Source organism: Idiotropiscis lumnitzeri, chromosome 3 (genome assembly GCF_059441095.1).
Source record: "Idiotropiscis lumnitzeri isolate Australia: NSW breed Sydney's pygmy pipehorse chromosome 3, RoL_Ilum_1.0, whole genome shotgun sequence".
NCBI classification, from domain to species: Eukaryota; Metazoa; Chordata; class Actinopteri; order Syngnathiformes; family Syngnathidae; genus Idiotropiscis; species Idiotropiscis lumnitzeri.
In genome coordinates, this window is record NC_142393.1 from 4,692,706 (window position 1) to 4,714,638 (window position 21,933).

General features: G+C 43.0%; 4 protein-coding genes across 7 annotated transcripts; 3 read left to right on the forward strand and 1 right to left on the reverse strand.

The window, feature by feature from the left end:
- Window positions 1-483: 483 nt before the first annotated feature.
- Window positions 484-7,552, forward strand: rpgrb (retinitis pigmentosa GTPase regulator b). Of its 3 annotated transcripts, XM_088292079.1 has the most exons (15): window positions 484-584; window positions 975-1,100; window positions 1,222-1,314; window positions 1,391-1,453; window positions 1,519-1,677; window positions 1,986-2,135; window positions 2,367-2,525; window positions 2,589-2,744; window positions 3,472-3,596; window positions 3,670-3,846; window positions 3,928-4,099; window positions 4,271-4,353; window positions 4,447-4,506; window positions 4,755-7,149; window positions 7,412-7,552. In XM_088292079.1, the coding sequence occupies exons 1-14, from the start codon at window positions 554-556 to the stop codon at window positions 6,420-6,422; spliced, it is 3,222 nt and encodes a 1,073-aa protein (XP_088148205.1). In that variant the 5' UTR covers window positions 484-553; the 3' UTR covers window positions 6,423-7,149; window positions 7,412-7,552. The 3 variants fall into 3 exon arrangements, with proteins under 3 accessions (XP_088148205.1, XP_088148203.1, XP_088148204.1); XM_088292077.1 differs by having other exon boundaries at window positions 2,367-2,744; XM_088292078.1 differs by having other exon boundaries at window positions 2,367-2,744; window positions 4,758-7,149.
- LOC148339516 (uncharacterized) lies at window positions 7,160-8,777 on the forward strand. The gene is made up of 2 exons (XM_088292080.1): window positions 7,160-7,708; window positions 8,407-8,777. The coding sequence occupies exons 1-2, from the start codon at window positions 7,364-7,366 to the stop codon at window positions 8,533-8,535; spliced, it is 474 nt and encodes a 157-aa protein (XP_088148206.1). The 5' UTR covers window positions 7,160-7,363; the 3' UTR covers window positions 8,536-8,777.
- Window positions 8,778-9,180: 403 nt separating this feature from the next.
- Window positions 9,181-11,767, forward strand: LOC148339517 (dynein light chain Tctex-type 3-like). The gene is made up of 5 exons (XM_088290033.1): window positions 9,181-9,363; window positions 9,614-9,655; window positions 9,946-10,069; window positions 10,843-10,920; window positions 10,994-11,767. The coding sequence occupies exons 1-5, from the start codon at window positions 9,343-9,345 to the stop codon at window positions 11,065-11,067; spliced, it is 339 nt and encodes a 112-aa protein (XP_088146159.1). The 5' UTR covers window positions 9,181-9,342; the 3' UTR covers window positions 11,068-11,767.
- A 7-nt stretch (window positions 11,768-11,774) lies between these two features.
- cybb (cytochrome b-245, beta polypeptide (chronic granulomatous disease)) lies at window positions 11,775-18,366 on the reverse strand. 2 transcript variants are annotated; one of them, XM_088290032.1, is made up of 13 exons: window positions 18,232-18,366; window positions 17,308-17,400; window positions 17,019-17,129; window positions 15,960-16,044; window positions 15,735-15,883; window positions 15,477-15,658; window positions 15,274-15,406; window positions 14,520-14,612; window positions 14,190-14,443; window positions 13,618-13,777; window positions 13,377-13,523; window positions 13,184-13,308; window positions 11,775-13,090 (listed from the first exon to the last, which is right to left on the reverse strand). In XM_088290032.1, exons 1-13 carry the CDS (start codon window positions 18,274-18,276, stop codon window positions 12,973-12,975), a joined length of 1,695 nt encoding a protein of 564 aa, XP_088146158.1. In that variant the 5' UTR covers window positions 18,277-18,366; the 3' UTR covers window positions 11,775-12,972. The 2 variants fall into 2 exon arrangements, 1 of the variants encoding a protein (XP_088146158.1); XR_015842497.1 differs by lacking the exon at window positions 11,775-13,090 and having other exon boundaries at window positions 14,020-14,443.
- Window positions 18,367-21,933: the final 3,567 nt, after the last annotated feature.

Sequence of the window (21,933 nt, forward strand, 5' to 3'; positions counted from 1 at the left end):
TTCGCGATCAAATTATTATTTTTAAATGTGTCTGGTGGTCTCAGTATCACGAGAGCAGCAATACATGGAATTACATGAAACCTGGAAAAGGAAAATTAACCAAAAGTCGGGTCCTCGAGATTCCCTATCCTGTCAGTTTTAGATGTTTCCCCTCCTCCAAAACATCTGATTCAAATAATCTTGCTCATCAGCAAGCTTTGCAGCTGCATACGGTGTCAGTCAGTTGAAAACGATACAGTGGATTGCTTTATATTAATACATAACTATAAGTAATTACAAAATATATATGGAACATAAACATGTTGGTGTGGCCCTCGACAACTGTTCCGGTTCTTTGCATGAACCACAAAATGAACTTTTATTTGTGTCTGACCAAACTTGGAACGTCCCACGGAAACTTGCAGGGACGTAGCGGGGTTAAAATGTGTATGTCCCTTTAAGGATCACGTGTTTGTAGCCAAGGCAATGTTATGTTTACTTCCGGGTTATCGAAACCAAGAGGAACGCAAACACGCCCAGGACACCGAGCAAAGCGGATTAAAGTCCCGCGGAGATGGCCGGGGAGGAGTTGGATGAGATACCTGGTAAAATAAAAGCTTGTTGCACCTTTTAACGCGTGTTTGATTGAAATTCCTCTCAGCTGTCGTCGATACATAAAGCGGCCAAATGGTAGACAGTACAGTATAAGTTCCCGTTTGTGGCAAAGTCGAAGCGAGATGTTTTTAAATATTTAAATTTCCGTTTTCCTCCAAAATATAAAATAACAGTTGATACAATAAGATACACTGTTTCACAACTAAAATTCTTGCTCATTTAAATTTTGATTAGATAGTTTTCTTTCTTTCTGTCTTTTTTATATTAACTGAACAGAATCGTGTATATAAGCTTTTCTGTTCAATTTAATTAGTGATGAATGAATGTAAAAAAACAAACAAACAAGCAAATAAACATTTTCCTTTGTCATCGTCTTGCAGAATCCGGAGCTGTTTTCACATTTGGGAAGAGTAAATTTGCCGACAACGTGCCCAGTAAATTTTGGCTTAAAAGTGATGTTCCTCGAAAAATAGCTTGTGGGGATGAACACACTGCCTTAATAACAGGTACCTACCTGCTCATCTGTGCTTCGTAACAGCTGTAGCTTCAGCATCTGTTGAACAATATCGTCTGTTTTGTTTAGTAGTTAAAAAAAAAATCCAAAAGCTGTTGTGTTTGTCGTCATAGAAAATGGGAAGCTTTTCATGTTTGGCAGCAACAATTGGGGACAGCTCGGTCTAGGATCCAAAGTGACCGTCAACAAGCCCACTTGTGTCCGAGGTTTGCCTTTAATCAATCATTTGTGATGCGCATACCAATCCAATTGATACTTCATGTGAGTTTTCTTTGTGTTCAGCTATGAAGTCAGAGAACGTCCAACTCGTGGCCTGTGGACGAAACCATACGCTCATCTGTACAGGTATTCATCACATGATCACTTGACGCCTTTTTGCCACTCTTCCCATATCGTCCTTTCCTCCCTAGCTCGGGGGCATGTGTACGCCACAGGCGGCAACAGCGAGGGGCAACTGGGCCTCGGCGACTGCGATGAACGGACATCTTTCCAGAGGCTGAAGTTCTTTGACTCCTGCGGGCCAATCAAAATGCTTGCTGCTGGGTCAAACACGTCAGCTGCCCTCACTGGTGAGACACTTGAGGTCACGCATGTCAGCTGTTGATGACAGCTGACGAATGGCAGTCATGTCCGTTAGATTTCAGCTGCGCCATTTTGCAACGGAGATGATAATTGTGCACATTGAGCTGGTCAAGTAACCCAACTGTACCCCGCATGAGCAATCATTTGGAAATGGAGGACAAGGATAAAGTCCCTCTATGGAAGCAAGCCTGACTCTGCGTTGTGACAGCAGAACAATGAGCACAACAACAGGCGCAAATAGGAAGCAAATGATTCGGAATGGTGATTGATGTTCTTTTCTCCATCTCATCTCAAGAGCGCGGTGAGCTGTTCATGTGGGGGGACAACTCCGAGGGTCAAGTCGGCTTGGGGAAGGAGAGCCTTGCATGCTCGCCACAGGTGGTCAGCGCGGGACAGCCCATCGCATGGGTGTCGTGCGGATACTACCACTCTGCTTATGTGACAGGTGAGATGGACTATAAGGGAAGCGTTCGCAATTGAAGCAGAAACCATGGGCCTGATGTACTAAGCGAGAATGCGTTAGCAACGTAAGAGACGACGGGCGGTTTCGGCTCCATTTAGTGGCGAAAGCGTTAGCGAGTCAGCATGCAGTTAAGTGCCAGTATTTTGGATGCTTGTATAACTCAGGTGGATTTTTTTTCTCTGTTCTTGTGAAATTGATTTTTATGCCCGCTAGCGGATGGCGCTCTGTACACATTCGGAGAACGTGACAGTGGTAAGCTGGGTCTGGGAACAGACCAGCTGGCTCGTCATCGAGTCCCTCAGCTTGTGAAGAGCATGCCCGAACCGGTCACTCGGGTGGCTTGCGGTGGCGGACACACTGTGGCCGTTACAGGTAAGAAAAGGAAAAAAAAAAATCTTGTGCCGCGTCGACTTTTTGGCAGCATCTTTCTTCCAGAGAATGGCGTTTACGCCTTTGGCCTGGGTCAGTTTGGTCAGTTGGGCCATGGGACATTCATATTTGAATCGCGGCTGCCGCGCCTGTTGGAGCACTTCAAGAAAGGTCGAGTGTGCCAGGTGGCCTGCGGCGAGAACCACTCGGCGGTCATCACAGGTGTGTGGCAGCTTTGCACTTGTAGCATCCTGTCTCATCACATAAACGGGAACCAAACTTAAGAATATGAAACGTCTTATTTGAAACTATAGGGCTGCAACTGAATGATTATTTTAATAATCAATGAATCTGTCGATTATTTTGTCAATTAATCCGTCGTTTAATTTCCAGCACGTTATTGTAAATTGGCAGTGACTAATTGACATACATTAATTATGATTCAGGTGCTGGTTTGGTCCATAACACAAAAAGGCAAATGTGTTCTAGTAAAAGCAGTTGTTTTATTTTGAGGCAACACAAACATAACCAGACTGCCTTCCGGGCCGACGACTGAAATTGGAGAATATTTACTGAAATCCTAAGGACGTGGAATATTTTAAATTAAAAGGCTTATCTAAATGATTTATTGATTATTAAAAACAACTATTAATTAATTAGGTGAAATTAAGAATTAATTAAATTAAATGAATCATCGCTTAGCAGTGAATTTCCGTCAATGGTATTGGGCAGAACTGTGGCGCCCTCAGATGGATGAAAATGGATGGATTCATCTACTTGAATTTTTTTATTTTTAATTCATTTAATGAATATATTTTTGTTAGCTTTTTTTTTAATTTATTTTTTTTATTTTATATATATATATATTAAATCTTACCATCCCATATCACCCCCTTGTCTCAGTTATTTTTAAAGGTGCTCTGCAAATAAAGCTTGCTTCTATTTTCAGAAAGCGGTCTGCTTTACACTTTTGGTGACGGCAGACATGGCAAACTGGGTCTTGGAGAAGAAAACTTCACCAACCAGTTCAAACCAACTCTGTGTCCGCGCTTCATCAAGTGCCAAGTCCAGGAAGTATGTGATTTACTTGACATGGACTCACAAGTGTGTTGCCATCACAAAGCTTGAATGATGTTTCCGCGTACAGGCAGTTTGCGGCGGTTGTCACATGGTCGTGGTGGCGCGACCCAGAGACGCCAGCTGCGGCGCAGTCTTGCTGGAAGACAACGACGTGACGGAGGATTACATGGAGAGGCCGTATGTGGAGTTACTGGGCGACCTGGGCGACACCTCCAACCCGGCCCGTGTTCGCCGCAGGGAGAGGGTGGGTTGGACACATGCGCGATATACTTCTACAGATTATATTTTTGGACATGTTGTGAGCTTCTCAATCGCACCACCAAAGGAACAGTCACCGGAACAGTTTGGCACCGTGTCCGGAAGATCGCCCACCGTGACGTCAGGCTACCTCCAGCCACCAACTCCTGTCTCCGGCCACTCCGCCCTGCCCAATCTGGCTTCATCAGAACTGGCCCACAGAAAGGTGCTCCATAGCGCTCATCGACATGGCAACAAGGGTATCTACCTCACTCCATCTATTCTGGTTCACTGACTCGCAAACACACTTATGAAATAATAATTAAAAAAAAAAGATATGGCAGAATTTAATATTGTACGTTCTGTGCACTGGTCCACGTGTCGCTTGTTGTGGCATCGTAACTAAAAGGTTACGCGTGTTCCTCACACAGGCCAGGCTGACGACGTTGTGGAGAGCCTGAGTGACACAGACAGTGTGAAAGGTTTAGGAGAAACCACAGATTTCCTCAACATGGTGAGAGAACTAAAGCCCCTCAGCCAAGTGGACGACTGTGATTTTTTTTTTTTTTTTGTGCTCACGGCTCATCTGGTGTTTTCCTGCAAACAGACGCATGTGATGAAAATGGATCCTGGCGATAAAACACTCGCACTTTCTCCACTTCACAAGGTGAGTCACACTTGTTTTGATGACCAGCGTGGATCTTCGTCCATACAACTTTTCCAATTGTACATTCTACTGAGGATTTCTCGTTCGTAGTGATTCCTAGTGTCAGCTCCAAGAGAACAGATGACTCCCTCTCAGCTTGTAGCCATTTATTCACAGGTTTCACGACTTGATTTTTTTCTGTCCTGCATTTCCTCACTCGCTAATGCATGCCTCTTTTCTATCCTCTTTCTCTCTGGTTCCCGGGATAGAAGAAAGGTAAACACGGTAAGACCTTAACGAGTCAGAAAGAGAAACCATTAAAAGAGAGAGAGCTCTCGAAGCGGCCCGGTTTCTCGTCAACGTCCCAGTGCCATAACCGTCAGGTTGCGGCTGCTCGAAAAGCGGCGCCCAGCAAGCTCACGAGGAGCTCAAGTGCTCGCGATCAGAAGATGACCAAGCAGAACAAGGAGAACCGCATCACAGCTTCCGAGAAGCCTCGCGAGGGTTCGGGAAACGTCAAGAAAGCGGCGTCCAGGAGTCAGCAAGTGAAACTGGAACCAGAACAAAAAGGAAAACCAACCCGAGTCACCAGGCTGTCATCAGACTTCAGTTTAAGTGATGCGTGTGAAATGAGCCCGCGACAACACCCCGAGGGGAAAACAAAGTCCAAGAAAATCTCCCCCAAAGATCCTAAAACCTCCAAAAATGAGAAGAACAAAAAAGAGGCTAAGTCCAAAAACGCTGAAGATGCACCGCCCTTGCACCTGCTCGCTGGAGCGGCTTCATTGCTGCAGGCGGTGGCGGCCTTCAGTTTGCCTTCGCCGTCTGAGAGCAGCCACCGTGTCACCTCCGACAGGACAACCCTATCGGACAGCAATGGATCTGCAACGAGCATCTGCAGCAGTCCCGCAACCAAAAAGGGAAGACCAAACATCCAGGAGGACTCAGTCGGGCAGGACGAGGAGGATGAAGACCAGGACGGACAGACGGGAGAGGAAGAGGAAGAGCGGGTTAGGAAGGTAACAAGTGCAAGTGAGCAGGAGGAGCAGGAGGAGGAGGCAAGTCAGACTTCTGGGAAAGTCACAGAAAAAGACGACAGTGACACGCTTAAGCCAGAAGACGAGTCAGGACCTGAAGAGGAGGAAGAAGGTGAAAATGCTGAGGAGGAAGAGGAGGAGGAGGAGGAGGAGGAGGAGAAAACAAGGAAACAGGAAAAAGGAAAGGAAACAGAGGACGAAGAGAAAGAGAGCAAATTGTTGGATGTTGAAGAAGAGAGTGTAGACGGGGAGGAAGAGATGGAAGGTGAGGAAGAAGAAAAGGAGGAGGATAGAAGTGAGGAAGAAGAGGAGGGTGAGGAAGAAGAAAAGGAGGAGGATAGAAGTGAGGAAGAAGAGGAGGGTGAGGAAGAAGAAAAGGAGGATAGAAGTGAGGAAGAAGAGGAGGGTGAGGAAGAAGAAAAGGAGGATAGAAGTGAGGAAGAAGAGGAGGGTGAGGAAGAAGATTCTGCTTCTTCAAAGGAAAGTGAAGAGGAAGATGATGAAAGCAGTGAGGAAGCAGAAAGTGAAAATGAAACCGAAGAAGGTGAGGAGGAGGAGGCTGAAGAAGAAGAAGAGGAGGAAGAGGAGAACGAGGAGGAGGAGGAGGAGGAAAGTGGAGAAGAGGAGGAGGAGAGTGAGAAAGAGGATGATGAAGAGGAAGAGGATGACGAGGAGGAGGAAGAGCAGAATGAAGAAGGAGAAGAGGATGAAGACGAGGAGGAGAGTGAAGAGGAGGAGAAAGAAAGTGAGGATGAAGATGATGAAGAAGAGGAGGAAGAGGTCAAAAAGAAGCGTGCTAAAGCTCAGAGAAGATCGAGATCAGGGGTCAAAGGTCATGCAGCTGGAGAGTCTGAAGAGTTTTGGGACGACGTTCTTCCTCAGTACCTCAACCTGAAATAACGTAAAGTGACGTCATGTTCATGTTCTACGTTGATTGGGACTCGGCACGCCAAAACCAAATGAAAGTGTTGTTTTGTGTTTGATTTTAACCTGCATTTTTTTAATAAACGGACCTTTATTGTCATAGACAGCGGCATTTTGCGTATGTGAGGATGAATTCCAATACATCACATTCATATTTTCAGAAAAATGTGTCACCTGCACGTAATTATGATTCCCACTTGATCGAGGGAGGACCCCCCCCCCCTCGCTACCATACGATTGTATTGCAAGAAAGGACAGGAAAATGCAGATGTCAGGCTGAGATTGGCGAATCTGAAATCTGATTGGTTAATTTAAAAAAACAAAAAAAAAAACAGCCAATGGCTTATCGTTTATGTGACATGGGCCAGCGCTTGTGGTCTTGAAGGCCCTGGGCGGATTACATTGACATGGCGACACTGAGAAACCGAAATCTGGCCACACAAATGTGACTCGCGTGAAGAGCAGCTCGCCAGCCAAAGTGTTGATAATACGCTGAAATAAATGAATGGCAAGCTATCGAATTTGTAAATGGCAGGTCACGCAACCGCTGGGGATGAAATGTTTTCTGATGTTTGTTTAGGTTGTGTTGTGTTTTTTTATTTTTATTTGTAAATGTCACTGAGTAGAGTAAAATGTCGATCTGGAATCGCATGCTGTTGCTGCAGGATGAACCTTTCGATTGATTGACCCCATTCAGTAGCAGGTGGGACTTGTTTTCTTGCTTCGATCAGAACTTCCTTAGTGATCCCAACCCCTTCCTCTACTCATTTCCCATCAATTCCCGACTCGATCGGTTCTTGTCTTGTCTGCTCAGTTTAGGTTCCCAAATCCTTTTTTTTTTGTGTTAAAATCTCCTTACTCTTGTGTGTTTTAACTCCGCCCTTGTCTTTGTCTTGAGAGCGCAACCGAAAGCGCCGATGCTCCTCAACCGCCCTCTTATATTTAATTCGCACACCTTTTGTCAGGATTTCGCCAAGGAATCTGATCAGACTGACAGCGAAGGCGAGGAAGACGAAGAAGATGAATCTGATCAGGATGACGATGCAGGAGGGGTGCCTGAGCAAGGATCGGAGGAAACGCTGCAGAATGTTGACAAGCTGTCGGAAGAATTTGCCACTGTTGCCGAGCCGCACGAGGAAGCGGCGGAGCTTTGCAACGAGAACGCCGCACCTGCTGACGAAAAGGCACTTGGTGACACCCGACCTGCCAATGGGACGGCAGACATTGACTCAAAGAGCCAATCGGGCTCGACAAAAAAAAAGGTGAAGACTTCATGTATAATGATTATATTATACACCTCCTTCTTTCGATTTGGTTTTGAGTATCATTTAGACAGCTGTGATGGTGCAGGTACTCTACGGACTTTTACAGTTTTTGTAAGCTTCTCATTCACTTGTCCATGGCATGCAAATTGACATCAGACAGTAAATGCAAAATTGCTACCTGGCATGATTTTTTTTTCTATCCCTGACTGAAGTTTAAGTTTCTCTACGCAAGCAAGGAGTGGAAGTCTTGCTAGCGCCCCCACTGGTGAAAAACAGCACAACTCCTTGAGCAGGCGTCCGCACAAAGCCAGAGAAAGTCCGCCATTTTGTTTTGATACGATTTTTCGCGAACCGACAAGAGCATGCGTGAGGTCATGTAAATTTATGGAGATAAAGACATTATTATGGTTTGAATCCATATTGGGCGACGAAAATCGATTCAAATCGATATATGGATTTTTTTTTTTTTAAAGCCAGCGGGAGTCATTTGGTGAGCCATCAGCAAGGGAATGATTGCCTTCAAAAACTGCAAAGCTTAACCTGTCAAATTCTGATGGCCTCAAAATGCAATTGTACAGTGACTTTTGGGACAACCTGTTTTACATTGTTGGGTTTTTAAGAATATGAAGAAACATGATTGTTCACTGTAAATATTGAATTGTTGGGAAGGTCTCAACTTGTGTGATCTGTTTCAGCTGTCAATCTTCAGGCGGCTGTCAAGCTCAAGTTCACAGCAGGCCCTGACGCAGGCTCCAGTCGGCAGTGCTGACTCGCAAAGAAACCCGGCAAAAAGACAGTCCTCTGGGGCCTGCAACCTCCTCTGAGTTCTACCTTTGCATTTGTGTGTGCGCGTGTGGGTGTGTGTGTGTGCCTGGTTATTATTTGTCATAACTTTGTTTTTCTTTACATTTTGTAGCACATTTGCACTTTCAATATGAGCTGCATGTGCATTAGTGCTGCAGTTTTATTCACTGAAATGTGTCATTTTATTTTGTGATGCTATTAGTTATCTGTATAGAATTTTTTATATGAATCAGAATAAATACCAACATGTCTCTCAACCTGACCGATTTCATGACATTTTTCATTTCATTTGTCGAAGGGAGGTAGAGGGGATTATCAGTAACACATAATGATCGAAATCGCAATAAATACCAACAGCGTCACGCAGCCTGATTGATTAATGACATTTTTTCAAGCGATTTTTCTACATGATGTGAAACAGTATTTTGTAGTCACTGACTTGTTACGGGCTCTGGCTGAGCTAATGAAGGGCGGGGGGTTGCAATCCCCAACCGTGAAAAAAAAATCCCTTTAAAAACATCACAAAAGCAAACGTTTTTACCAACGTCTTTTAAAGATTTAAAGCCAGGAGTGATGCGGCGAGTCATTGTTTTTGTTGAGCAGCTAAGTATGCAAATATTTTTTAAGTTGCCACACAACGACAATTAGTCTTCCCACCAGCAGGTGTCGCAAGTGAATCAAGCGTCTTTAAATTTCTCTTCTCGGCAAGTCGTCGACTGGCTGGGGCGGCTAGCAGCGCCCTGATTGTTTTTTTCTTCTTTATTTTCTTCTGCTTTAAACAAACATTATTCACTTTTGTCAATATCCCAAGAGTCAAAGACGACAAGATGGACGAGTATCACAACGAGGTTCGTAGTCGTGTCGTTTTTTGTTTTTTAAAACACGGCGGATAGCTAAATGTTTGTTTCAGTGAATCTCTGTGAACTTCCTAGTACGTACTGGTACTACTATGTATTCGATGTAACCTGAATCATGAAATACTCTTGCACTTTTACCACTACTAGTGCGACTACTATACATGTAAAGCTCACATTAGAAGAGCCATAAAAAATATTTTTGAACAATATTGCACTTCTCATCATATCTTGCTGTTTTCAGGGCTCATTCAACACCGAAGAAGCTGATAACATTGTTAAAGAGGTAACCTCTTTTTATCACATTGAAAGTTATGATAATATATACTGTACATTATCGAGTGATACTACAGTTTATTAACATGTGACTATTTGGGGGAGGCGAGCAGTTAAGATGACGCATTAGTGCATTAATATTCCCATTCCATTACTAACCAGAGTCCACATTTAGTTTCTAAGAAAGAAGGCCCAAGGCATGTGTTAAAAGAAGCTCTGTTTGCAGCCTTGATCTGCTCCATTGAGTCATGCATCCCTTGCTGTCATCTGACAGGTCTTCTGCGTGTGCTTGTCTCTCAGTGCATCGAAAATGTAGTGGGTGGCGATGACTACAACCAGAATCTGGTGAACAAATGGACCTCGGCCATAGTGGAGCAATGCCTCAAACAACTGGTCAAACTGGGCAAACAGTACAAGTTCATCGGTCTGTTTGATAAGGAAATATTGCGTAGCGTTGTCTTATCGCGTATGAGATTTTTGTGTTATGAGGATAAAATATAGCTACTGAGTACGCTTCAGGTGTAGTGCTAGTAAGAATATGCACTATTCCGAAGCAGAAATGGTTGATCAAATCTGTACGGTGGTACATTGGCCTTCCAATGATGTGACATGCACAGTTTCGAGATGCAGGGCGTCGCCCGTCAATTTTTTTTCACTGACTTAAGAGCAAAAAAGATGGTGGCAATACTCTTTTAAAAAAAAAAGGGCTTCCAGCTGTTTATTACCACTCTCAGTTGAAGTTTACTGTCACACTAAACATGAATAGATTAGCAGTTGTCTTCATTCTCTAATCTCATTGCACACTTGAGTACAATGACAATAAAGGGATTTGTAATTCTAATTCTTGTCCAAAAAGTTGCGACTTCATCTTTTTGTTTTAAATGTTCTTTAAAGCGCTTTGTTACTGCTGAAGCGATTGTGAAAGTGCTATAGAAATAAAATGTATTGTATTGCATCCAACTAAAGAAATTAAATCTGGGCCTTTTTTTTTAATTTGTATTTTTTTTATAAACAAAGTCCTCAATTTGAATATCTGCTCACTAAATGCGAACACACTGCGAAATGCCATAGGCAGACTAACAAAGAGCATTCAGCATGTGGTGTCATAACAATTTAAGCCACTGACTTTTGAACTTTTATTACTGAAATGAAAGGGGATTATTGCAACTAATCAATTTTCAAATTGTTTGTCCGTAGTTACGTGTGCCCTGATGCAGAAAACCGGTGCTGGGCTCCACACAGCAAACTCCTGCTACTGGGACACGGCCATGGACGGTACTTGAGAACGATCAGTCCGGCGGATTTAAATGATACTTGCCTGTTGTCTCATGCTCTCGTGTCTTGGCAGCCAGCTCCACAGTGCGGTGGGAAAGCCGAACCATGTACTGCGTGGTCAGCGTGTTTGCCGTTGCCACCGCGTAGAAGCCAAGATAGCAACATGTTGCTGGGAATGAAGAGAACATCTCCAAGTGCCACTTCCTTACATGGGCCGTGAATGCACAGGATGAGTAAAAGTTTTGGGGTTGTACTGTACAAAATATTGAAAAGTGATGCAAACAAAATTGGACCACATACCGCAGCCCCAAATGCGCACTTTGCACAGGTGGGTGGACACATTAAATGAATTAAGTCTGTTGTCTTAGGCCTGTAAAATATCCAAAGGACTATTCATCTTGATGAGCATGTTTTCCAATTAAAAGAACAAGCATCACTGGTTTATTTGTTAAAGATTTGTTTTCATCCCTCAGGTGGATTTGTTTTTTTTTTTTTAATTAGCGTATTTTTTCATTTGTATTTTTACTGATGCAGTTCAATTTATTTAGTAGTCTAGTTTAAAACCTTGCTGGCGTCTACGTCAGTTCTCGAAACAGACAGCAGGAAAAAAAATGGCAAACTGTTCCACAGTCAAGATAAGACTCAAATGTTAATTTAATTTAAATTCGACATGCATGATAATTTGGAACCATGTGCAGTCGTGGCAAAGGATTTTGGCAGTGACTCAATTGTCGCTGCTCAGCAAATGTAAAGAATATTTTTGCATGCTCACATTGCGGGAAACCCCCCCAAAAATATATATATTAAAGACTTATTGGCAAGCAAATTTGCCAAGTTTACAACCATACCCCAAATGTTTTTGTCATTTTTCTTTTTATTCTGAAAAGTGGTTTATTACAGAAGCAGCGAGACAATTTGAATCCCAAAATTTTGCCTCAGGTGTCATTCATCTGTGTCTCTCATCTCTCCAAGATGCTGCTGGAGGCAATTTGTGGTTATTACTATGTATCAAAAGAAAAATTTTAATTGTTGAACTATGGTGCATCTGGCTCTGGAGGAAGAAGTGAAAGCTTTCCTATTTGCACATGAACGTTGCATTACAATGGCAGATGAGACACAGATGACCTGTGATGGTGCACGAGAGGCTCTTGAATGAGGAAAACAGAAGCGGTTGTGAAACCAACAATTGATGCACTGCTAAAGCAGAACAACTGTCAACGTGGAAAGTACCGCCGAGTGCATCTCTCCGCTTTTGTGCAACATTGGCACATTTGCAAAACATCTGGTGGGAGCGAGATGTCACAGCTTCCTCAAAATCTCTGTCAAGAAAGGTCGTTTTGCTTGACGGGACCCATCTAGGCCATTATTTCTGAAGAATCCTTGTATGAGGAGATGCTCCTAGTGATGCAATTCTTAAAGGCCTTGGAGGAATTTTCCAATGGAGCACATCTGTAATTTGAAGATTTGCTACCCGGAAAAGGTCTGAGGGCGAGGAATTGAGATGACATGAGGGCTTTTTAGAAGTTAAACGGCTGCATGAAGTGTCTTTTACTGTATACGAAAATATTAATATTATTTTATATATATTTTATATATTTTGCTGACTATCCGTGTGAAGGAGTTCGGAATCATTCAAGATAATGCTTAGAGCAAATTCTTGAGGCATTGAATCAATCGGAACTGGGCTGCTTGTGGTCGTTTTTAAAGACACGACATTTAGATTCTCCTCGGTTTCATAAATTCAAAGTGCTAAGGCAGCTCTAGGCTGCAGCTGCCCAAATGAGAAGCAAAACATCACAGAGGTGACAAAAAAATGCAGGTCCCGGAAGGGAAAAATGCTGCCACAGTTTGCTGCTTCGACTCATCGGACAGGTAAACTTGAGTAGGGTTTTTAATTTCCAGACCTGGATTTGACTCCTCTGACGTCTTCTAAGATAATGAGAACAATCCAGTTGGATCGATTCAATGCCCTGAGAATACAACAACCTGGATGAATAAAAATATTCTCAGGCGTGGAACACATATTTACGGCTACGGGCCCAGGTCTCGAGGTTAAAAGTTTTCTTTGTTAAAGATGAACTTGACGTCGTCTTCTGAGTGTGACAAACATTGTTTCTCCAGCGACTGGCCCAGCTGTGGTGGCCCACACAGGAACACTCCAACTTTAGTTCTGCGGAAGCGTAAATTCAAGATGCTTCTTCAAAAGACGAGTTTAGGGAATCTGGATCATTGAACTTTCCTCAAGCCATTGACGTGATCTCACCCAGGATGCTTGGAAGCAATGCTGGTGAACTCCGAGTCCCAATTTGGCTTTCCATAAAGAGTTTTCTGCTTCAGCCCTGTGATTGGGTCGTTCTCCGCCTCATGGTGGACCCAGAAATGGGCCGCCTATAAAAATCAGGGGAAAAATAAAGAATACTTCTGCCTCGAGAAAAACTTTGCCGCATGTCAGGCACCTCTGCCTCCTTCCAGCGAGTGAGGTAGATGTTGTAGCTCAGGAAGTCGGTCACACTCTTCGCCGCCATCTGGCTCTCCAGCGACTGCAGCAAATCCGCAAACCACTCGAAAGCTTGCGTCTCAGGACAAAGCCAGTAGAAGTAGATCTGGATAGGAACAGGACGGAGACGATTCTGGTTGTCGTGTTGTCAATTCTCATGGAGCTCGTGAAGAATTTTGTAAACCTTGGCAACGTCTTACCTTTTTGGTGAAGACGTCTTGGTTCTGGAGGCGTTTGTACCACACAGACTTGAGGATGGATGCAAAAGGCGTGACGCCAATTCCCGCCCCCACCAGCACGACCACCTCGTACCGAAACACGTCCTCGCTAGCCGTGCCGAACGGCCCGTCGATGGCCACCCTGTAAGAACCCAAGTACTCCTTTTAAAGCGGAACCAAGTCGCTGAAATATAAACATGCTGAAATCTTTGTTTTTTTAATTTTTGGGTGGAAGGTTTTTTTAAAAAAAAAAAAAAAGAATCATTTTCTTATGCATGCCTAAACGGTTGATATTTTCTAGTCGGAGCAGAAAATGTTTTATTTTCAGCACAAAATCAATTTGATGCTGCTCAGATCAGATTGTTCCCTTTGATGGTTACGCACATCCCTTGCGTCTGCGTCTTCTCTTTAAATGGGAAGAATTACAGCGGCACAATGGGACACCTAGAGAGAAGATGAGCCCTAGATGCCTTCTCCAACAACGGCGGGTAGCTGCAATCAAACATAATCGGGGACAATTTCCACAAACCAGACGGTGTGTTGTGTGCTCATACTTGGGTAGTTTCCAAGCCTCCTGAGGCTCCGTTTTGTCTCCCCCGCAGGCTTCATACAAAGCCTGCGTCCAGTCCCCGACAATACGAATGTGGGCGCTGAAGTAGTCCTCCTCTGGGGCTGAAGTCAGGGTGAAGGGGTGCCACTCGAGTCTGGAGACGGACGGGCACTGAATGAAGACGTACTGGCCCACCTCCATGTGGAATCCTTTCCTCTTCATCTGAAGCTCCAGAGTTTTGGAGGGATGCATCACCACCTGAGTGAACCGTTGTTGTCAGATTGGACTTTGGTGACACCACGACTTGACGTTTTTACTTGATATATCCACTTACCTTGGTGATGACCACTTTTTGGTGCGATCGATAAATTCGAACAAGCCTCTCGCATACGTATAAAATCATGGGTCCCACGATCCACTTCCAAGTCTGGAAAAATGCCAGATAAAATCAGGCACTAACTAGGGCTGCACAATACTGGAAAAAACTGACATTGCGATTTTTGGGGGAGGCTGCGATGTACATTGCGATATTGAAACTAGAAAAATTTACACCAGATGACTCAAATAGCTCTGTTGGGGAAGACTTTGAGATGTTTATTATACAGCTCTGGGATGGCCACTTAATAGAAATACGTGCGCCACGGCATTTTATACCTTTAGTCGAGCGTGCGGATAATTTTTTTAAACCTCTCTTTCGCGACGGTGTTGAGTTGCTTTTGCTTTCGCCCCGTGAAAAGTTATAACATTTGTGTTTTGTCGATGCTGTTTGGACTTCTTATCAGAAGGTGTTATAAAAACGGCATCTGTCATTGTTTTTTGAGTAGATGGTTTTACATCGGGTCCCACTAATGAGTCTGAACTGGTTGTACGGGGGCTCGTAATAGCGATTCAAATGGTTGGACAGGTAGAGCGTAGTGGTGCGTGCTGCTTTTATGAAACAAACAAAGTTTCAGTGTTCTAAAAAAAGAAACAAACATCGCACGTCCTTCGATGTGACTATTGCGCATGCACACATCGCAATCGCAATATTCAAACCGCATATCGTGCAGGCCTTGTTCTAACTCAAGTCAGCGGGCTTGGTCGTGTACCATTGGTGGGTTACCGGCAAACTCCGGAACCGCGCAATTCGTTTCATTTTTTCCCCAGTCCTCAAACTTGTCGGCACAGATCACTGGGTCGTTGGATTTCAGGCTGGCTGATGTCTGTCCTCGCACGATCCTCCTAACGATTCAAAAAACGACAAACATTAGAATTGAAGAAAAGTGAACGTTTGATTTGCGTGTGTTCCTACCCAAAGCCGTGGAATACCAATCCGATGAAGAAGAGAACAAAAAGGTGGTGGGTGTACCAGAACACCTCGAAGTACGACCGGCGGATGACCTCCATGGAAGAAGTGATGATGAGGATGAGGGCCAGCGTGATGACCACGCCCGTCACACCGGCGAGGGTGGTGAACATGACGATGGTTGGATTCTTGTTTAAGAAAAAAAAAAAATTCAAATTCCCATTCTTTTTGTCGCCGCCTTTTTATGAAAAGCATTTTACCTACCGTTTCATTGGACCTAATGGGGTTGAGGAAGGACGCGTTGTCGCCATTGCCGATTTCAGACAGCACGAAGGGCAGCAGGCTGCTGTTGCGGTTCAGCTGAGCGTCCATGAAATACTCAAAGTTGAACAAGTGTGCAACGATGTGCACGGCTAAAAAAAAACGAGGACGGGACACGGTCACAGAGGTGACGCGGCGCATCGTGTTAACAGCTGGTCACGACGATACCTGTGTGAAAGGCGATCATGTACGCCACCATCTTGTGGAACGTGATGTTTCGGTCCAGCTGCCGAGCGGCCGTGCGGCTGCAGAACTAAACTCGTTTTTGGTTAGTGAGGAATCCAAAGAAGATGAACAGAGTTCGAATTAGGGCTGAACGATTTTAGGAAAAGAATTGTATTGCGATTTTTCAGTCAGAAATACGTTTTCGATTTAATTTGCGATTTTCTTTTCACAATGTGCGGTGACATTTACAAACATGACAGAAAATGCTTGGACACCATTCAAATTATTATACGCGATTACACTAAAGAGGTTTTGCGGTTTCTCAAGTTTTTAAAACTACTTTTAAGCATAATTTTTGTATTTAAGTGTAATTGTGTAGATGAAAATAAGTTTTTAAAACCCCAAAATGTTTTGTATTCCCTTATGTCAATAAAATCATTGTTCCGTAGCAAAGCTAAATTGATTAAAATATATAATTAGAGAACTATTATTGTGTAGATCTCAAAACTCAGTTCTCTCTGCTTCAAAATAATGCAAATATTGATGAGATTGTAAATATTTAATATACGTTTGACATCGAACCTCTTGGTTATGATTACGTCGGTCGTTTCCGTCTTCTGGTCTGAGAGCGTCTGCTAAATTGCGAATGTAGCCGTTGTCTTATTTTATGTCTCGATACATATTGATTGAAATACATTTCAATTTCATAGCTGCTGGCTCTCCTCAAAGATTTTTGTTAAGTCGACTGTACACTTAAGCACTTATTTGGGGTTTTTCCCGACACTGCTAATCATTTTAGCGATTAGCACGCTTAGCGACTTCTCGTTCGCCTCCTCGGTTAAAACTCTATTAATAATAATAATAATAATATTCCCTTTATTAGTCCCACAATGGGGAAATTCGAGATTCGAACCCAGACCTCCTGGGGAGACTGGGTCCTGAACGCGGCGCCTTAGACCACTCTGCCATTAGTGGGTGGGGCCGTTTATTTGTCAACACGGAATCACGCAATTTCAGACCCGAAACAATAAATCGTTCAGCCCTAGTTGGAATGTTTGCTACCTGGATGGAGCCCCGCATGAAGGAGAGTAGGTTCCTGCAGACGGGTAGCAGGATGAGCATGCAGTTGAAGTTGAGGCAAGCGGCTGGAGCTCGAGCCCATGACAAAGCGTGCTGGAAAATGAAGTGATGCCTTTCATTTGGGAATCTCAACAACTCTTTGGTATCGTTTGAAACGGAATTGAAGCACTATACTACTAAATGTGGAATAAAAGTATGTTGATGATAAATTTGAGCTGTAATGTGACACTAAAATGAAGACGTGTGAAGATAGCTGCAGCACCGGACTCACCCCGAGCAGCACACGCGTGTAGAACCATTTGTCGACCAGAAAGGCCATGTAGAAGTGGACGAAGAGGAAGGCGTTAATCGCAAGCCAAACCAGCTGAAGCAGACCGGAACGAGCACACTGAGTACATCTGACAACACTGCTTTCATTCCAACAGTTTTAATTAATTAGCCCGCGTTCAAGCCTTTGTCTGACTACCTACAATTGTTAGTCTAAGAGGGAAAATGTTTTGACTGAGAATAAACAACAAGCTCGATGTTACATGCGACATGCATATTTCTTAGAATGGGTATAAAAAGCCTGATATAGAACGTTAACTGCAGCATTTTCCAAACTATAAGGCGCGCCCACATATAAGATGCCGCAACTCTTAAATAAAAATTAAAAAAATATTTAAAAAAATAAATAAATAATAATAACAATAATAATAATAACCCCAAAAAAAAAAAAGACGCGATATACAAGGCGCACCAGACAAAAGCCGCAGTTTTCTATGTTGAAAAAATTAGTTGTTTACTGCTGGTACAGAACGATTTTGTACTGTGAATGCACATAAAGGTACATAAACAGATTCTTAAAACAGTGCCTTTTAACACGGCAACAACTTTGCTCATTAAAACAGACCCAAGAGAGAAAAAAAATAAAGATTTATTTAGCTTATTTCCTGAAGTATAGAGCGCCCCTACTGGTGAAAAAAAAATCCACAGAAAAGCCGCACCGTTGTATTAACCGCAAGGTTCAAAATTTAGGAAAACAGTCAAAAGTCCGGAAAATATGGTAAATAAACACCAAATGGGATGCAGTTGTGTTTAGAATTAACTCAATTCTAACTCATTTAATGAACTCAACTCATAGCAACTTTGGCCTTGCATAGTAAAATAAATCAAAGTCACCGCATGAACATTTTAACAAGCAAATCGTTCTCACAATGACAAAGATGGAGAGTCCCTCGTTGGCCGCCAAGTTCCCCATGTTGAGTCTCGGATTGCGAGAGGGGCGCTGGTGCAAAGCAGAAGAGGGAATGCGCACACTCTCAATGCTTCAAACTTTTTGTTTGGTGCAAATAGGGAAGTGGATCTGAAGACTGCACTCCTGAAATATTCTCGTCGGTTAAATGATGTCATGCGCGCCGAGGGATTTCTTCACCGGCGACTCGTTTATAGTAAGGCGATGAAACCGCGAACGATCATCTACTGATGAACATCAATTTCTTTTTCCGTTGACTGTCACTTCACCTGCCGTTAGATTGACAGATGTGTAAGGTCACCAATTAGGCGCCACACCTTCACTTTCGGCTGCCCACTGGGGCGCTCGTCTTTTCGGTGACCGTTGAGGAGGAAGGTGACATCGGATGTTAAAGATGTGGAGGAAGTGGCACGTTTCGAAATTTACAGCAAATACTGTTGCTTTAAGTTTCCTGTTTCAAACACACAACGAGCAATGACGCTCAATGATATTTTCCTTTGCGTCTCTGTTCAACTATCTTTGACTGGAACCAATTTCTGACCGGCAAAACGATTAAATGCCCTTTCGCTAAATCAGGGGTGGGCAAACGTTTTGATAGGCAAGCCAAAATGGGTACTAAAATTTGACAGAGGGGCCAAACCAGGAGTAGAAGGATGGAGTGTTTTGGTAACCTCACCTCATCGGAGAAAAAAAAATACATTTAATTTCAAATGAAAGTGAACAAAAGCATTACAACAATATATATGTCTTTGAAAAAACACAGTATTTAGAAAATAAAACATTAACAAGGTATATTCATTTAATTATTTTCAAGTTTGGCGGGCCGGTTTAAAACGTTTAACGGGCCGCCTGTGGCCCCTGGGCCGTAGTTTGCCCACGCCTGTGCTAGATGGTAGAAGAGACATCAGTAACCTGTGTATCCACCAGTTGCCATTCATGCAACGGAATACCAAAAGAAAACCAGACTTCGCATTGAAGAAGTGCAATGGGGATAAAATTAAGACAAGATTATTAATATTTCAGTTTTAATCATTTTTTTGGGTGACATTTTTGTTTGGCAAAATATCGAATCTCCAAGCCATCAGCAGCCCGCTCACACACCCAACTCAACTTGTAGCATGAAGCAACCACACTGGTGTGAGAGTGCCCTCTAGCAGAATCACTACTATATTGTATGTGCGTGCGTGTGCACGTGCGTGTGCATGTGGGGGTGTGTGTATCTATCTATCTATCTATCTATATATCTATATCTATATATATATATATATATATATATATATCCATCCATCCATTCATTCATTCATTCATTCATTATCTGAACCGCTTCTCATGAGGGTGCTGTAGCCTATCCCAGCTGTCTTCAGGCAGTAGGCGGGGGACACCCTGAACTGGTTGCCAGTCAATCGCACTCAAAGACAAAGAACCATTTGCGCTCACAATTGCACGGAGGGAAAATTTAGAGCATGGGTGGGCAAACTCTAAAATTTGACAGAGAAGAGCCGAATGAAGTGTTTTGGTAACCTCACCTCATCGGAGAAAAAAAATATATTTCATTTTAAATGAAAATGAACAAAAGCATTACAACAAAATATCTGTGTTTGACACACCAGAGTATTTAGAATATAAAACATTAACAAGGTTTATGAATTTATTTATTTTGTTCAAGTTTAGCGGGCCGGATTAAAACATTTAACGGGCCGCATGTAGCCCCCGGGCCATAGTTTGCCCACACCTGATTTATAGAGTCCAAACAAACTGCCATGCATGTTTTTGGAATGTGGGAGGAAACCGGAGTACCCGCAGAAAACCCACGCAGGCATGGGGAGAACACGCAAACTCCACACAGGAAGGCCGCAGCAGGAATCGAACCCACAACCTCTGCACTGTGAGGCCATCGTGCTAATCAGTCGGTCACCATGCTGGAATAAGCAAAACAAATTTAGACATCAGGCTTCCTACGATTTTCCCTCATAATCTGAGCGAAGGGGATTATATTAAATCTGTTGCATGGTTACTGTGACATGAGCGCAGAGCATTTCACAACTCTTTTAATCTCCTTTGTTGTAGTTAAGGCTTAATACGTGAGTCACTCCGCGTCTCTCAAAACCGTGAGGCCGCGTTAAGTGACAATTTGTCCTCTCGTGGCAATATTGGAGCAACATCAACTCTTATTTGATGTGCAGATCAAACCGGTGAATTTCTTTTAGCTCGGTGGAAAAGTCAAAGAAGCACATGCGCTGGTGACATTTTGAAATGCACCACAAGGAAAAAAGACGTCTCTCTTCTAAATTGGACACACCACAGAGAAGACACGCACTCGCCAGCACTTAACTTGCCAGATAACAGGCTGTTAGCCTAGCATGTTTTAGGGGAACGTGGGTAGAAGTACCCGGAGAAAACCCACACAAGCATAGGGAGAGTAACGGTGAGGTAAATTAATCAACAGAAATGTATTATTTGCATTTTTGTTGTTTGATGAAATTACTTTTCCATCCCTGCGTTACAGTTTGTGGCTTTTAATAATTCCAGAAATATTTTAATTTCTTCGCCCCCCCCCCACATATCTTACTTTATCGTCTGCCGCTATTTTTCGATAATTATTTATTAATTATTTTTCCATTTTCCTTTTATCAATATGCAGAAAAACTCCACTCCAAGCGTACTTTTTTTTTTTTTGCGACTTTGAAGGGCTTTTTTTCTCCCCGAATTTCTTGTGTTTCCGTTCAGGTTTATTTATGGAGTTCTTGAAAGATCAAACAAAAGGAGGTGGATGGAAACCCACAATGTGTTTCAAGACATTTCATAAGTTCTAGCAAACTGAAAATAGTCATTTGCTGAATTACGAGGTTGTATTTGCTGAAATGAAAAGCTTTAGTAAGTTAGTTTAGTAGTATTAAGTTCATATTATATTCCCTCATTGACCTTTTGCTTAAGGACGCCTCAAAGGTTGGATGGGGGAAGCATCATGAATTTCTCTTCTTTTGTGCTCATAGCAGCCAATGATGATGACTACTTATAAAAGTCAGAAAAAAAACTTGATTTGCATAATAATTTGGAATGTTGTAAAATTGTCAAATTAACTTGCATAGTGGTTCCGGAATTTCTAATGATCGTCGCGCTCGGCTCATCTGCAAGCCACTTTGAAGGAGAATGTGTTTTTTATTTTTTTAATTAATAATGGATTCATTTATTTACCAGTAATTGCAATTCATTCATTTTATTTAATTAAAAAGGAATAATTGACCCTTACTAGTAAAGGAGAAACTTCACACTTTGTACATTGTTGCTTTATTATAGTATATATTGTATTGTTTTGTTGTGATCATTCTGTGCTTGGGTTCTTCCACCCACCAGTCCAAAAACATTTACAGCAACGGTGCCCAAGTCCCCCAACACACCTGATTCAAATGATCATCAGCTCATCAGCAAGCTTTGCAGAAGCCTGATAACGATCCTGGTCGATTGAATCAGGTGTGTTTGAGGAGGGAGACATCTAAATGTTGGATAGGGGCCCTCATGGATCGGGCTTGGGCGCACCTGATTTACAGTATGGGAGGGTCCCTGAAAAACCAGTCAGGATAAAATGGATAATTTTCAAGTGCTATATCATCGTTTAGTCTACCTGGCAGCTGACCATGGAACTGGTCAGTCGTTCGGATTGGA

What these genes read in the sequence shown, in the direction of transcription:
- LOC148339516 (XM_088292080.1), top strand. Translation starts at nt 7,364, where the DNA reads ATGCTCCTCAACCGCCCTCTTATATTTAATTCGCACACCTTTTGTCAG. An exon ending in CGGGCTCGACAAAAAAAAAG is followed by an intron (nt 7,709 to 8,406) that starts GTGAAGACTTCA and finishes GATCTGTTTCAG; the next exon opens with CTGTCAATCTTCAGGCGGCT.
- cybb (XM_088290032.1), bottom strand. Translation starts at nt 18,276, where the DNA reads ATGGGGAACTTGGCGGCCAACGAGGGACTCTCCATCTTTGTCATT. An exon ending in GACTCTCCATCTTTGTCATT is followed by an intron (nt 17,401 to 18,231) that starts GTGAGAACGATT and finishes GGTCTGCTTCAG; the next exon opens with CTGGTTTGGCTTGCGATTAA. An exon ending in AAGACGTCTTCACCAAAAAG is followed by an intron (nt 13,524 to 13,617) that starts GTAAGACGTTGC and finishes GTTCCTATCCAG; the next exon opens with ATCTACTTCTACTGGCTTTG.
- rpgrb (XM_088292077.1), top strand. Translation starts at nt 554, where the DNA reads ATGGCCGGGGAGGAGTTGGATGAGATACCTG. An exon ending in CCACTCTGCTTATGTGACAG is followed by an intron (nt 2,136 to 2,366) that starts GTGAGATGGACT and finishes TATGCCCGCTAG; the next exon opens with CGGATGGCGCTCTGTACACA. An exon ending in CCACTCGGCGGTCATCACAG is followed by an intron (nt 2,745 to 3,471) that starts GTGTGTGGCAGC and finishes TTCTATTTTCAG; the next exon opens with AAAGCGGTCTGCTTTACACT.
- LOC148339517 (XM_088290033.1), top strand. Translation starts at nt 9,343, where the DNA reads ATGGACGAGTATCACAACGAG. An exon ending in TGGACGAGTATCACAACGAG is followed by an intron (nt 9,364 to 9,613) that starts GTTCGTAGTCGT and finishes TGCTGTTTTCAG; the next exon opens with GGCTCATTCAACACCGAAGA. An exon ending in CTGATAACATTGTTAAAGAG is followed by an intron (nt 9,656 to 9,945) that starts GTAACCTCTTTT and finishes CTTGTCTCTCAG; the next exon opens with TGCATCGAAAATGTAGTGGG.